Source organism: Rhipicephalus microplus, chromosome 3 (genome assembly GCF_043290135.1).
Source record: "Rhipicephalus microplus isolate Deutch F79 chromosome 3, USDA_Rmic, whole genome shotgun sequence".
In the NCBI taxonomy this organism is placed as follows: Eukaryota; Metazoa; Arthropoda; class Arachnida; order Ixodida; family Ixodidae; genus Rhipicephalus; species Rhipicephalus microplus.
In genome coordinates, this window is record NC_134702.1 from 173,885,837 (window position 1) to 173,901,883 (window position 16,047).

Consider the following 16,047-nt stretch of genomic DNA (forward strand, 5'->3'; position numbering starts at 1 on the left):
CGTCTTTTGGACTCAAGAGATTAAGAAGGTCAATGGGGCAAAAGTTTGTTCTTGGACTGTTCAAATGTACACCATCCCTTGGAGGGCACTGCGCCGAGTGCCAATAAATGTTGCAGAGAAATTTTCCCTCAAAGGCATAACACTTTTAAAGATCAAAGCCTGTCACAAAAAGACGAGGAGATAGGCATTTTCAGGGAACAACGAGGACGGTGTCTTGTTGCTCATAGGTATAGCTCGCATTGACAGATCTATGGAACTGTGCTAGCGGTGACTCAGGGAAGAAGGGTGGGGCCAAATAACTTTCTTGTTTTGAGCACAGAAACAGTGTACCGTAGAAACAGCCGAGGACTCGACACGACAGCTATCATTTATGGAACGCTACCCAGCCTGGTGTATTCCTTGAAGAAGTAGCTAGAGAGTGTTATTTTTTTTATTGCATGGCGTAACAAATGACAGTTCCAGGAGAAATGTTAATTTCACTCAACAGCCCCAGCTCACATAAAATTTATGCAGACTCAAACTATAAATGTCTGCCATTTATCCGCTTTATAGGGGTAGTATAATAGCACGTGGGTCCTGAAAGAAAGACGAAGGCGACAGTGCATACGGGCATCTGCACACTTTTAATGCAGACCTCAACAACGAGAAAGACGAGGAACTCTCTGGCACGTGGTAAATAAAAAGACCGACCCGCTGCTGCTTTCTCAGCTTCTTAAAATACCACCTGTGTCTTCACGCTGCGACACTGGTGGAGGTGCTGGGGCCTCCAACCTGATGCAGGAAAGCGTTGTTCGGGACCGTACACCCAGTCCGAAGCCTCAACATCTTGTTACGACTCCAGTACACAGATTCAGCCGGGCCCTACTAGGCCCAAGTCCAGAACTCTTGACTGCATCTCATCTTACCAACATGCCAGCCCCTTCAACGTCTGCGAATTTTCCTCCGGCCCAGACGACTTTTCCTTCCCAGGTAACTTTTGAGCCTCCTTGTGTTCCCGAAGTCTTTCGAAGAGAACCGTACAAATGTCGAGGACTGGCTCGACCAGTTCGAGCGGCCCGCTGTGGTGAATCGCTGGAGCACGCAAGAGAAATTCGGCCGTGCCTACTTCGCAATGGAAAATAGCGCTCGCACATGGTACGAGAGCAGGGAGCTTACTTCACAAACCTGGGAAAATTCCGCCAAAAGCTTCTCGAGACGTTCCTGAGTGCAGACCGACGGGATCTTGCACAACAGATGATTGAAGCCCACGTGCAAAAGCCGAACGAAAGCGTCGCCATGTTCGCTGAGAATATGGCTCGTATATTTCGCCGCAAGCCTTTCCATCACCGGTGCCACCACCTGAAGCACGTCCATTGACCTATGCTGATGCCGTCCGCCGTTCTCTGCCAGCCCCAGAAGAGGCACCCTTCCAGCCACGGCCCCGTTACCTTGCCTTAGTGGCAGCGAGAACCTGTGCGGCGACCACCAGTATGCCGGACCGACTTGTGGCGCACTGCCGACCGTCGACTGCTTTGTTTCTACTGCGGCGAACCAGGCCAGCTCTCGTGCTACTCCCATCATAGAGAAGCCCGGTTTGGAAACTTTTCTCGTCCCACTTCATTTTATTTTGAAGACTTTCTTGACCATGGTGCTGATCACCTGCCGACCAACCAAGTGTCTTCACTAAGTCGTCGCTGGCGGTCTCCCTCGCCTGCTTGAGGTCACACTTTCCCGAATCGCCAAAGTTACGCTGATGTCATAAACCGCTTCCCAAGCCCGTGCCGGGAAAACTAACTGCGCGACCTTCGGGGGCAAGGTTGCCAATTACCGAGACGCCAAAAAGACCCCCTTGCCTCTACACAAAGACGACATGACGACGGTGATGACAAAGACGACAACCACGAGTACTAATGCCGATTGATTGATTGATTTGTGGGGTTTACCGTTCCAAAACCACCATATGATTATGAGAGACGCCGTAGTGGAGGGCTCCGGAAATTTCGACCACCTGGGGTTTGAGTACTAATGCCGATAAATTTGTACGTTCCGACGTCAGCATTATTATAGACGGATACTACGTAATAGCAGTGGTTGACACTGGTGCTGCCTTTTCTATTATGCGACAAGAGCTCGACGACCGCCTCAAAGGAGAACTGACATCAAATTTCAAGATCGAAATGTGCCCATCATTCGATAGCTTGGTATGCATAGGTCTTCTTGACCAAATTTGAACGACATTCGTCGCGTCGAAGTTATTTTAATTTGATGTCAAACAGCATAGAAAAGCTAAGGAGAAAAAACGAAAAATAGACTGCCCTGTGACATCGACACTAGTGCTGCGCGTTCGGTGTGATACATTCCACAAATATCATCCTGAGTGACGATGCCCTAGTAACGATGCCGTGTACGATCTGAGTGTTCTTATCGTGGCGCCGACTGGCGCCGAAGCACAGAAATGCACTCGCTCGTCCTGGCCGGGCTAGCGCGCGCAGGTGCACTCTAGCCCAGCCGTGGCTTGTTGCGTCTGAACTTCATCGCACCGGTTTGAATGATTACGTGAAATTATCAAGATAAAAACCACCTTTAAAAGAATATCAAAAGAAGAGAGCATGATTAAACGTGTGCTTGTCGGTCAGCATGTAGGGGAATCGTGAGTTGCAGGTGAGTTGCAGTGTGTCTAGCTTGAAGCACGGAAAAAAGCGCTATCCCGTTGTCTTTTCATATCACGTATGTGTTACACATCAACACAACCGCAAGCTATCAAACATGGAAAAGCGTGTAGTCAGATATCATCGCTAACAAGTAACACGTAAGTATCGTTGAAGTTTAGTTCATCTGTAGAATTTGCGTCCACGTAAAGTCGTAATACCATGTTAACCGCAAGAAGATGGATAGGTGGGGCTATCTGGAGGCGCGAAAAAGAACCTGACAAGCAGGAAACGTATTGTATTTCTCCGCTGATGCTCATTCGCGATAGCTATAATGCATTGATCCATTGCATTCAGGGTATACCTGAATGCTTTTCACGCCAAAACACACCAATATAGCTAATTGAGACACACGAGCGAACATGGATGAAACGTGCACCTTCGGGCACCTCTGCGGTGCTGCTTGGAACGGCGTCCGTTTCGAAATCACTGTTCTGTAAAAGGTCGATTGAAGCAAAAATAATTCGCGATGTCGCGAATCGCAGGGATTCCAAGCTCCAGACTATCTTATTGAACCTGAGTCGACACGTTGTACGGCGACCACAGCAATGCAGCTGACAAGGCATGACTTAATGGGTCCGCGTAGCAGACGAAACATTTGTGGAGCAGCTGAGCCTGACGTCACTCTTTTCTGTGGAGAAGTGATCAGCTGTGGCGTGACCTCGAGGTGACCGCGAGGTAGCGCCACTGCTGGTGCTCCCAGCGCTAAAAACGGCAGGATTGCCGACTGTTATTTAATAGTGCTAGATCCCAGTGATATAAACTAATAAAAGTGATAGTAATTCATCCCTCAGTTGCGTTTTAGGTCGTGAATTGCAGCTACGGGATCTATAGCTACTTGCTGAAGCAAAATTTTGGCACGAGTAAATTTGATGTCAGTGCTCCTTTAAGAAGGTCAAGATGCCATGGAGTGGGCCGAGCATAAGGAGTGCTGGTGGACAGCTAATGACACCAACCGGTAAATGCACCGCTCGGCTCATAATTGGTGATTTGAGCTTCGTCGCCACTTTTGTCCTTTTACCGGACTGTTGTAAAGAGCTAATTTGGGGTATGGAATTTTTGCGAGAGTACGGTGCTGTCATGAACATTCCAGAACGTATCGTCACTTTTTCCGCCCATCCATACGTCGACCCCACCACTGAAGAACAACTGCAACATTTACGCGTAGCCGATGATGTGATGCTCCTGCCGAGATCTTGCTGCCTTGTGTCAGTGTTATGTGAACGGCCGTGCCGTAACAAGGTGATAGCGGAACGAATAGACACGCTATTGCTTACGCAAGGTGTTTCAATAGCGAGAGGTTTCTCTGCCTACCCTCTTGTAAGCGATGCCGTGCCTCGGGCGGAAACTCTTTAAGCAGCCATTGGACATCGCAAAGTCAACGATGCCCAGTCTGTGGGCTATTTTTATCGTCTCCTCGTTGTAAAATGCTGCCGTGAAATGTAATACTGGCATGCCCGTGATGTTAAGGCTTGGCATGTTTCAAAATCATCGGGAATACCATTGCAATCACGGAATGATGAATGCCTTCCACACAATGACTATGCATATGCCGAACTACCTCACTCTTTAGGCTCCTCGCTTACAGAAGAACAGTCTGATGGCACTGAAAATGTCACAAATACATCGCACAATAATGCTCTAAACGAGGTGGGTGTTCCAATGCCTCAATACCTCCCAGCTACCACTGCAGACTATGCAACAAAAAGGGGAGAAATAGCACGATGCCCTTATCATCTAACAGGAGCAACTACCAGACGAGTTAGAACGCTGGAACTGGGTGTCCAGTACGCAAGCGCCACCCTCCAAGACGGACAAAGGACTACGCGGTCTCGTAGTTTGGTTCGGTTGTGCATTACTATGTCTTTTGTGTTATATTTATTTCATTTTGTTGTTAGGAGATAATTACGTACCAAGATTTAGTTTTGGCTTTTCATCAATATTTCTCTACTTCTTGAGTATGAATGTGAAAGTTTCCGACGTGTTGTTTATAATGTAACAATGTTGATCAGACATCATTGATGTGATGATGTTAAGTGAGGTCATCTAATGGCAATCCACAAAACATCCGTTAACTTAGTTTGTAAAGGTTGTGAAATAGGCCATTTGGCCATCGACATATTGTATTCAAAAAGGAAGAAAAATAAAAGAACAGGTGGCCTTGCGCTCTTTGTTCATCAGCATCTGACTTCTGCGGTCATATGTGCGAGGCCTCCTGTCAAATGCTGTGCGCAAGCTTCGGTTGAACGGGGAGCTGCAATATTAGCTGTATGATCGCGACGCGAGATTTTGCAGGCAAGCGATCGCCGGCAGTGCCACCTGTAAACGCGTGACAAAAAAAAAAGCAAAACTTGAACTCTTGCGCATCCTAAAGTTGCCTCAAGTGCGTAAAATACAATATCAGGTTATAAACATTTGTTTTCAAGCAAGATAAGTTGCCCTGCGAGGATTTCTTGTCCTACCAAGAGACTGGCAACATCGCTGTTGGGTGATTCTAGCGGTCATTTTTTGTCCACATTTAGCATCAACTTAATATTATAATTCCCCCGTTTTTTTTTTAGGGGCGAAGCTCCTTAGGGCGTGGGCTGTGCGTCCCCTGTAGCCTGTATGTAGCCACCTCTAGTTTAGTTCTTGCAGTGTTCACTAGATGGCGGTACCGTCTCCTGTATGTAGCCACCTCTCGTTTAGTTCTTGTAGTGTCTACTAGATGGTGGTACTTGTAGCTGATGATGAAAAGATGCAAGATGTTATAAACTAGAAAGCGGTACTTGTAGTTGATGAAAGACGCGAGATCTTATAAAATAGTCACATATGGCGCGTGTCATTGGTTGAAGGCAATCGTTCGATTTAGTGCGGCGACGTACGCTAGGGGGAGCGTTGTAATAAAATCCGTTCGCTGTTGGCGCGCGCTCGGAGTCGCCGGATGGATAAGGCTGCACAGCGGAGAGAGCGCAAGGCGGCAGCAGCGCGCGCTCGCAGACAGAATCCCGATGTGCGAGCGCGCGAGGCAAGGGACATCGCAAGCCATCCATCGTCTAAGAACAAATAAAAGTTGATTTGTGTATATACACACACAGCGTTTCTCACGTCTTTACATGATGATCGACTGGGCGAATCACACAGAAGATTCACAGTTTACCGATGAATCCCTCCGGAGCTTCGCCCATTCATCATCATTCACTCCGTGAATATGCCGTAATTTTTTTTCAGGACGTCAGCATTCTTGTTGCCACCAATGTCATAAACGATCTTCTCATTTTCACCAAGATCAAAAAAAATTTTTTGCCTGGTATACAGTTTCTTTAGGGAGCTTCGCCCTAAAATGTGAAGACAAACTAAGTGCGTCTTCCTGGTTGCCTCGTTGTTGTCAAGTGGCTTCGGTTGGTGAAGCCTCGGTGTTTACAAAGGCAGTTCTGGTGCCCAAGCTATATCCAAAGAGACGCCCCCTGCACGAAGAAGGTTGACAGCCAAAGCATTTGGATACCCACATAGGACACAGCGGCAATTTTTTCTGCGATGATAGATGACTAATAGGCACTGTGAGCAGGCTTTTTGCTCTAAAATAGACAGATGAAGTAGACGTCTGTGCTTTCTGGATGTCTTGCTGCTACCAAGTTAGCTTGGAAAGCCCAAGAAAACGTGAATAGCCTTCCTTCAATAGATACACACAAACTCACAACCCACCAGGACATGTGGCTACAGCCTCAAGCATTGGTTTCTGTCATAGACTACTAAAGAAATTTGGCAGATCCCATGTACATTGCGAATCTATGTTATGTGAAGCATGTGGATGCAAGGTGAATGTGTTTTAATTTTTTATTGAGTGAGACGTAATGAAGAGAAGCTCCATATACGTACAAATCCGTGCACATAGATATGTTAAACAGCCGCATACATTTTATTTTAGCAGTTGTTTGCAGTTGCATCAGGCAGCAAACAGACACATAGATATAAGTAACACCAGAAGCGTAAGCTGATCTGAAGTGCTGGTGTTTGTGCTGGGGCTCACGAAGGTGGTAGCCCTCAACACTGCGACACAAATTAACCTCAGTGCATGGCGCCTAACTATAATCGATGTTAACCAAACATGATGACTATATCATGGGAGCACATAAGTGATGTTCATGAAATTTGATAGCCAGTATTGCAACCAGAATCGACATGTTTCACAAACATCAGCGTCCATTTGTAAAGTATTTCAAAGACTTAGCATGACCCTAAGGTAGAATAAGCGATTGCCACGCAGAATGATAAGGTTCGATTGCTGCTGAGACACATTTATCTTTTGCATTCATCCGGGCAACACTGCCTATGTGAACTTTTTCTTAACGGTTAAGCGTTGAAATTGCCGATATGTGTTCTCACCATTCCTGGGCAGATATAAAATGTCTCTCACCTGAGGGACATACCCGCCATTTAACGAAGAACGTGACCATGACAGCACCCTGACGTGGGCGGCTAGACAGACAGACACGCAGATAGATCCCAAAAGTGCTTGCAGTGTGCAAAGAAATGCTTCGCATTCATTAGTGATTATTGACACAGAGACAACCATCGTTCATGTGCCAGCCATTTTGTTATGGGCCTCTTCTTCCTTTACTTTGGATCAGATCCTTTTGCAGCTCCACCAAGGTATCACGCTTCATTATGACAGTATATAAAGCCATGGCCTCCGAAATAGCGGGCGTGCGGCGTGTCACTCTCCGGCTGTCCCAATCACCGCGCTCCCCAGCAAAGTGAACGAGTATCACCTCGCCCGCCCGGCTACCATGAGAGGGCGCGAGTTCTGGCAACGGCAACACCACGGCTGACAGCAGAGCGCGTGGGATTCCAGCGTGCACATGTTCTTTGTTTTTTTTTCGCATACCAGCAAGAATCACCACTAGAGTCTTCTGACTGAACTGAAGGAATGTATTTTTCGACAGGCACCACAGCAGACCACAAAGTGGATAGGATTTCAGCGAGAGCACATTTTGTTTTTCCTCCACGTACGAGCAAGAATCATCGCCAGAATCTTCTCGCTGAACTGAAGGAAGGTACTTTTTTTTTGTTACTGCATTTATTTTGGTCCCATTTACGAAGAAAAGCATGGCAACTTCAGCATTTTCCTGATAGGTAATTTTCCTGATAAGTAAGGAGGTATACATTCGACTGTGGCAATATTTCATTTTTTTTTACGGTCCGTTTTAGCTCGCTGCTAAACACCTCGATTTGAGAAATATAGAGACATTCTAGCATCCCTCCTTTCCGGAAGCTTCTGTAAGAGAAACTGGGCTAATTGTCGTCGTTGATTTTATTGCTCTCCAATCCTGCCTCATAATTTTACTGTTATATCTCGCACAAATATTTATGAGATGGTCAGCCAAAGCGCAGTTACGCTCTAGGCAACTGAGTGCCCTGTTCATGTCATTGAACTAAGGCCTATGAAAAGTAATTTTGCTGGAATATTGTAGAAGGCTTCGATTAGCCCACCTACACTCGCTCCCCACGTTTTAACAATGAAGGTGCCTGAGTTGTGATCGTCTTTTTTTCATCATCTGAATTTTGATTATGTTTTGATCGCACAATAGCAATATCAGTACTCTCAACTGCATCCAAATCCAAGGGTCAAACATGTAGCATAACGACGTCTTTCTAATGAAAACCAAGTATTCACTCAAGGAGAAAACAAGCAAAGCATTTTGATGTTCGTTCTTAGATTGTCCAACGTATCCATTGAACACTGTAAAATTCACAGGGCAAATGGGTGACCATAAAAGACTAGAGCGTGCCTGTAACCAGCCCGTGGTCGTCGTGGAACCAGTGACGTTCAATCTAGACATAGTCTAGACGCATTTAGACCGCCTGCACCCTGCATCCTGCTTCCGCGGCTCGACGGGAAGATTCTTCAAACGACGTTATAATGAAAAGCAGCGCCGGTTCCATAAAAAGAAAAAAAAAGCAAGCCTTTTAATTGAGTGTAACCCGTGAGAATAGAGCGTGGCACTATTCCGACTTCACTTGTTGATAGCGCTGTTATTTTTTTTCTTTGCCAGTGCCGTCCCTACAATACATCCTGCAAACTTCGAAGTACAGTAAGTTTTCAGCCCATCCTGATCTCTTGCAGAGATATCACAGTTATAAGCGCTATAATTTGGGCAACGCAAGTCTACAGCAAAACAAGTCAATTTGAGAATATATACGCCCAAGGATTGACTTCACCTCTCTTACACCTTGGCTCGACATTTCCGAATGAATACAAAGTTATATAAAAGCACAGAACCATTTTTTTCTCGCCACATATAAGCTTTGCCAACAGCGCGACAGCCCTTTCGACCGAAAGAAAGAGCGATGCCGTGCGGAGACAAGAGAGGACCACGCCCATCTCTCGAAACACGCGCTCTTCATACGATTGGGACAGCCGGAGAGAAACTCGCCGCGCGCCCGCAATCGGAGGCCATAGTACAGCACTCATAGATTGAAACAGGCATCTTTAAAGCTACGGAGCACAAATACTTATGTTTCGACTGTCTTCGTTTGCCCATATCAGTGTAATGTCAAACAGAATGTGTACATCAAAGCCAATATTATTTCTAGAGACCAGATTTGTTTCGACAAGATGTGGCACTTTTGAGCAATTTTACATATAAGTTGTCATTCGAAAAAAATTCATGCTGCATTTCAATCGTTAGGCACTGTACATAGGCACTAAATAAAGGCATTGCTTATTGTATTCCTGCGGGGCGGGGTGATATTTCACAGCTCGCAACCACGTCCCTACATACCGACTGAGGGGAATGCCTAGCGGCTGGGCATAAAAGGAAGCAAGAAGGCTGCACCTTCGTCCACTGGACAGCGCCACATGTACACCTGGAAGCAGATCACCAACTGCTGCCTATCGAACTCTCTGCAGAAGTACTCAAATACGAAGAACGGCAACGGGATGTCAAACTTGTAACACTACAGGCAAGGAAATGCCTCACTACATATCTAGTTCTCTCGAAAGGACACCGCTTGGGATGAAGACAGAGCTCTACCCTAAGGCTGTGTATTTCAAAGGTGTTTAGAAGTACTTGAAGCATTCGGAGCATTACTTAACGTGTAATGATACAGCAGCGGCAAACTGGTTTGCTGCCACTGTCCAAATTGCCCTGGGCAGGGCACTAGTGATGACAGACACTAAGCAAATGTGGAAAAGAGAACAAGAGGCATCAGTGCACACAGTCAAGGGCTCACTGCGTCAAGACGAGGCACCAACTAATCCAAACGAAAGAGGAGTCAGCAGGAGCAAAAATGTGAAATATGCACCATGGGACACTCATAAGAAATGTCTTGGTTTAGAAAAATTCCATTTGTTGGTGATGTTTAGAAGTAAGTTATTTGAACAGGCATGTCCCAAAAACTAGAGCAAGACCAAGCATTTGTGCGCCTGAATCTTCGAATGACGACTCGAATTTGGTTAATGTAACACAATTGTGTTACGAAGAGCGTAGAAGTTCAGAAGCAGAGAGTACCAGTCTAGGTTTTCACATGTAAAATGTGAACCAGGCCAAATGCAATTTTGCCTGGTTGACAGGGGATAGAGTGGTGTGGTGCTTAAGTACAAAGACAAGAGCATGATGTTATGTGGCATTGTTGTAAAGGACAATGGCAGGAAGTAACGAGCTCTGAATGGAAAAAATTTGATGGAATGCCTAAAACTTGAATGGCTTGAACTTGGCCATATTGCGGCTGAAGCACGAGCTATGGCTCTAATACACAAGTACCTGGGCATGTTCTCAACAAAAGCTAGAACAGTACGAAAATTTCAAGTACATATTCTGAAAAACTCGGCCCCGCTGTCGTGTTTTGCTCCGCAAGGAAATATTTGTTTGCATTGCTGGAGAAAGTTGAGCAGCAGCTAGGCTACACTACTAATCACCATTGCGAAGGAAAATGAGAGCGTATGTCGATCTGAGGAGGACAAAACAACAATACCCATTTGTTGAACACATATCGTTATCCATCTCTAGGATGAAAGAACTTATACACGACCCAAGCAGGCGGAAAAGTGCTTTCTGCTCAGAGCCCATTTTTGCCATGTCAACAACCACTCCTACTTACACCAGGGAAGCAACCTTTGTTTACAGTAAGCACAAGTCTCGGGTGCTTACTGCAAGCTCCAGTCATTGCCCCGATATTTCAGGCGATAACAGATGAGGTGCTTCACAGCATCTTGACACAAAAGATGCATCAGCAATGTGACCTCACTATGACAGAGTTTGACATCGGAGATTGCCAGCACGCATCGGAATACATCTTGCAGGGATTGAGGAAATCTAATGCTCTAGGTAAGCGCCTATTGTTTTAATTTTTTCACAAATATGTGACATATTTCAGTTGCAAGGTCATTGAAGAAGACATTCACCCTAAAACACGTAAATGAGGTCAATCTTCCAAGCCCTTCAGCCCACAACAGTTATCGAGCTCTACCCAAATTTCGGAAGGTAGAATTTATAGTTAAATGTTTTTCAAGAACACTTGGACAGTAGCAGAGATATTCTACCAGCTGCTGAAGAACAATAAAAAATGGTCATAGGAAAAAGAACACAGCAAAACATACAAAACTAAGAAACAGTTGCATGCAGAAAAGGACTGATATTCTATAATGTCTAGAAATCGCCCATAACGTTTTTTTATGTGTCGTCCTATCGCTAAGGTACCCTGATTTTTCACGTTAGCCATGCCTTGACTGGTGAACTGTGTTCGTCAGACTTCATGTCTTATGCCAATTTTGATAAATACCCTGTACAAAAAGTGACCACTATAGCACCCGGACAGAGACGAATAGAGAGAGAAAATTGAAGTGCTTTTGGCTCACCAAGAAACGTTTCACATTTAAAGTTACTCTCTGAACTTTCCTTCCAGTATATGTGTGCTGTCAAATTCCTGTCATGTGTAATACAGCTTGTCTGATGAAGCAGTTTCACACAATGAAACAGCCTCACAACAATTTCGGAGCACAGCCCTTAGCCGCCCATTCGTGCAATGAGCAGCGGCCAGCATAGCCAATAGAGCATACGAGTACAACGTAGAATTTAAGCAGAATGCAGCAAGCCTCTGTGATAGTGTCTTCAATGCCTCGAGCCTGCTCTTTTTTCTTGTGGGAGTGCAACGCATGCCATGCGCACACAGGCACGAGAAAGTGAGTTAAACTGCGATGCTTGGGAGGCAAGGACGTGCATAGGTCTTAGGGACACTTGGTGTATATAAAGCAACACTATCGTGCATGGCAATGGTACCCATTGATGCCATAAGTAGAAATTAAGGGCTGCATGAACAAAGGTTTGTATGAAACAGCTGTTGTAGAATCGGCCACGCAGTGCCTTCTCTAGTTTCCTGGTTAGCAAGGAAGTCACCCCCCCCCTAACCCCCCTCTCACTTTAGGTCAACGCAATATCAAAACACCTAAATAGATACACTTGAAATTCACAGTAGGCAGTATCGAATTGGTCGAATACTTCTTATACTTGCCACTTTGTGATCATCATCAGCCTCACTATGCCCACTGCATAGCGAAGCCTTTTGTCATGTTCTGCCATTCAATACTGTCCTGTGCTTGCTGCTGCCCCATTATACTTAGAAGTGTGGCAGTTTGGGCTAGTTGGTATGACATGATAGTTATAGTTATCCCCATTATACTCTCACGTTTCTTAATTTCAGCTGCCCCTCTTTCTGTCTGCCACTAAAATGCTTGCTTTCTTTTAGAATCCATGCGAATACCATTAATGACCAGAGGTTATCCTGCGTACGCACTACGTGCCATGCCCATTTCTTTTCCGTTTCCAGCCCCACTCCACACTTTTCCTGTCTGTTAAAATTACTGTTTTTTTTTTTGGTTTGTTTTGCACTGCTCAGTGCATCCACAATTTAAGCTGAGCCCGCTTTGTAAGCACCAAGCTTTCTGCTCCGTAAGTACAAGGACGATGCAGCTGTTTTATACCTTCCCTGTTCTGGAATAGGATAAAATACCATTCACGATTTTAGACTGCTCTTCGAACGTGCTCCAATCCATCCTTATTAACCTAGTATTCCTTTACAACTTCCGAGTCTCGCCACTCGTCTCTCTTCAAAGTGCTGTTCTCTGCCTTGATTGCTGCATAATACTTTTACGCTCCCTAGTGTTCAGACCAACTCTTCTGCTTTCCTAGTCCAATAAAATAATCATGAGCTGCAATTCGTCCCCCGAGTTACTCGTTGATGAATTGTCATCACAGAATCACAGGTTACGAATGTATACTCTCGATTACCTCATACCCATAACTTTTGCCAATCTAGGGCCCTGAAAACTTCGTGTAAGCACGCGGTGAATAGCATTAGGGAGATCATGTGTTTCTACCTAGCACCTTTTTTTTTTTTTATTGAGATTCACTCACTTTTTTTTTTAAGAACACAGGTCCCCCACAAAGCTTCAACATTCGAAATCTTACCTGATCTTTTGGCCTCTTCAACAAATGTGCTTTCGGTGCCTCCGATGCATTCTGTTCATTAACGAAGATCGATGGCGCCACGGCAGCCCTTAATTGAGCAGACTTTATCGGACTTCCCATCACACGCATTAACGATAAACACCGATGGTAGTTACTATCACGAAACTGCTTCCAGCAGAGAACACTGGTTCTCGAAGACTCCTCAATTCCTTCTTTTCACCATCGCGATGCACTGCACAGCTCATTTTTTCTTCCGTTGGAGGTTGTGACGCGGTACATCATTTCGTTCGCAAATGCTTCTTCAGCCGTACGGAGGGCAAAATGCCGCGGTGGTGATAAGGGTTGGTTCTCCATCCAGTAGCAGCTCTTCGAAGCGTGAATTATAAGCGTACACAGTGTCTATTCTCCCGGCAACCGGGATAATTGTTCAAAAAATTTTTCTCCTGGCGGTCGCCTTCCATTGGCTCTCTTATGTCACGTGACTAACTGCCATGAGCCATAGAGTTATTTTTAGGCACCGCGTTTTTAGGAAACTCTACGCCGTGGCAACTTTTACGATATTTTTGGCGGGACTAGTAGAGGTGTGAGCCAAAGAGCCGGCGCGCCGCCGCTGTTAGTTTTCGCTACCGATTGGCGCGTCGCCGCCCCCAACGTGTTTTTTAGCGCGTTTTTTAAATAGGACTTTTTTAAAGACGATAGTCTTTCTTGGGGACCTTCGACACAAATATTTTGGTCTGTCTGCATGTCTGTACATTTGTCTGTTTATCCACTTTTAACAGCATCGGGTATTTGAAACGGCCGACCCCATCCGCAGCGCCCACCTATCTTGCTCAAGATTCAGCATTCATACTTGTCCAATTGTCGATTAAAAATCAATTATTGCGCGTGTCTGTGGCACCATAACAACACGTATATATTCTGCATGTGCGCCTTTTACCAGAAGAGGCATACATAAGTAACTTTAAGGACAGCAGCGCTTATCACGGGTCGCTGACCATCCAACGCTTGCTCGGAAAGGCGAGTGTTTCCAACGCTTTGCTAAAACAAGACGGTGGTAACACCTACCCATCGCCTTGCGTTCTACACCTTATCACCTCCGAGGCGGCCGGGTAACCAAGAAGTAATGCGAACTGCCATAAGCAGCAAAATCATCAGCCGAGAGCCAGGCAACCACAGAGACGTGGTCCAGCACGTGCTTAGCATCCTGGAACGCCAGTGGCCGAAAGCGGCGCCCACACGGGTTTGACGCGAGTAGGTTGCTGTTCTGGGACGTCCGAGCGCGCTAGTGTCTCGCCTTAATCCCCCTACCCCTTCCCCCTTTATGCCGGATCGTCAATAAAGTTGTTTCACTTACACACTCACCTCTGAGGCGGGCGCGCACACCCGTCTCAGCGCGATGCTCTTTGTTTTTGAAAGAAACTGCCAGATGGCGCTCATGTCACACGTGTGACGTGACTTGATGCGCTCGTTCGCCTCCACTGCACGCTCAAGGCACTCTAACGCAGCGCCTCCAGAATACCATTCACCGATTTTTTTAAGCAGAACATCAAATCAATTTTTTGTTCACTCTCTCCACACGCAAGCCTATCGTCTTTCGATGACATTTGCAGACTAAATGCAGATACGGGGCCAATTTTTTTTCAGCTAGCCTACGTTTATTTTGCAGCTTCTGTCACCAGTCTGGCCTTCATTCTGTTCACTTCGCAAAACGCATCGTAATGGGTTCACCTGCCATTTCAAGTAAATAGGTTTTTATCTCGGACCTAATTCAACTCACTATAGATGCCGATTTGTCACGACCGTGTTTCAAAAAGGACACCACATATGTAGTTTGCTCGGCAAGTTGGTTTATAATATTTTTGGAAGAGCAAACTAACGAGCTCAACCTGACAGGACATCGAGCAAAATGTTTATGGCGGAAAGTCCACAAACCCATGTACCAGAAGCGCATTCATGAAACCTAGGCAGAGGCGTTTCACAGCCGCACACCTAACACTACAAAGGCAAGAAGCGTGTCAAAATGGTATGATCAACGCCACGTGCACCCTAAACTGACAACCTGAATTCCTTATATAGTTGTAAGGACAACGGAAGGATCACTTATACATGCGTTGTACTTTGCCTTTTTTGTTTTTAAGGCTTTAAAATCTTCACGTTCAATGTATATCTTCCTTTGCCGATGACACTGATATATTGGGGACGCAGATACTAGCGAAGATGTTAGTTTTGTGCCTGAAGGGTGTTCATACTGCCTATATGTAGGTGTAACTAGGCCTCGACCCGTCTGATCTCAGTAGGCAGGGCCGCATGACAAAAGAATTCCTTTCTAATCATTGAATGTTATTGGCAAAGGAAAAAAACAAAAACAAATATTGAACGTGAAACTCGTGAAGCCTTCGAAATAAAAACAGGGCGAAGTGTCATGTGTGAGTGATCCCCCAGCTTTCCTCACAGATAAACTTGGCGTTGATACTTTGGTGTTTTATGGATATCGGCTGCTTCATACCACCTTGAAACATTTGTTGGAAAAAAAATGTACAGTTAATTGTGCAACTGTGGTTTAGATAGTTTCTTAAACATGTGCTTCTGGTTATTTTTGTGGTTTTTTTATAACATTTGGTTTTAAGTCCAGCACTTGACTTGCCTGGTTCCTACGCTGCATTCGTGTTTTTCGTTGGTTTCTTCTTACGTAGATGAGTAAAGATCATCCCTATTATCGTCATGTGGGCATAGCACCCACCCTTCCTCATTCTCCCATATTTCACCATCGTGACCGCACAGAAAAGGTCTTCATCAACTCGTGACAAGAACGAGAGATGTGTTCCGATTATAAGTCGGCAAACTCGCTGATGAGTCTATCAGAGAAATTGAAAGACTCTTATTGAGGCGTGAGTCAGAGTCTGAATGAGTCC

At 45.5% G+C, this 16,047-nt stretch overlaps 1 protein-coding gene across 1 annotated transcript in view; it reads right to left on the reverse strand.

Moving 5' to 3' along the window:
- Positions 1 to 13,696, reverse strand: part of LOC142802719 (uncharacterized) — a 48,002-nt gene extending 34,306 nt beyond the window's left edge. The window contains exon 1 of the mRNA XM_075887735.1: positions 13,136 to 13,696. Coding sequence (XP_075743850.1) covers positions 13,136 to 13,264 — 129 coding nt within the window. The 5' untranslated portion in view covers positions 13,265 to 13,696. The remainder of the gene's footprint in view (positions 1 to 13,135) is intronic.
- Between the last annotated feature and the right edge of the window lie 2,351 nt (positions 13,697 to 16,047).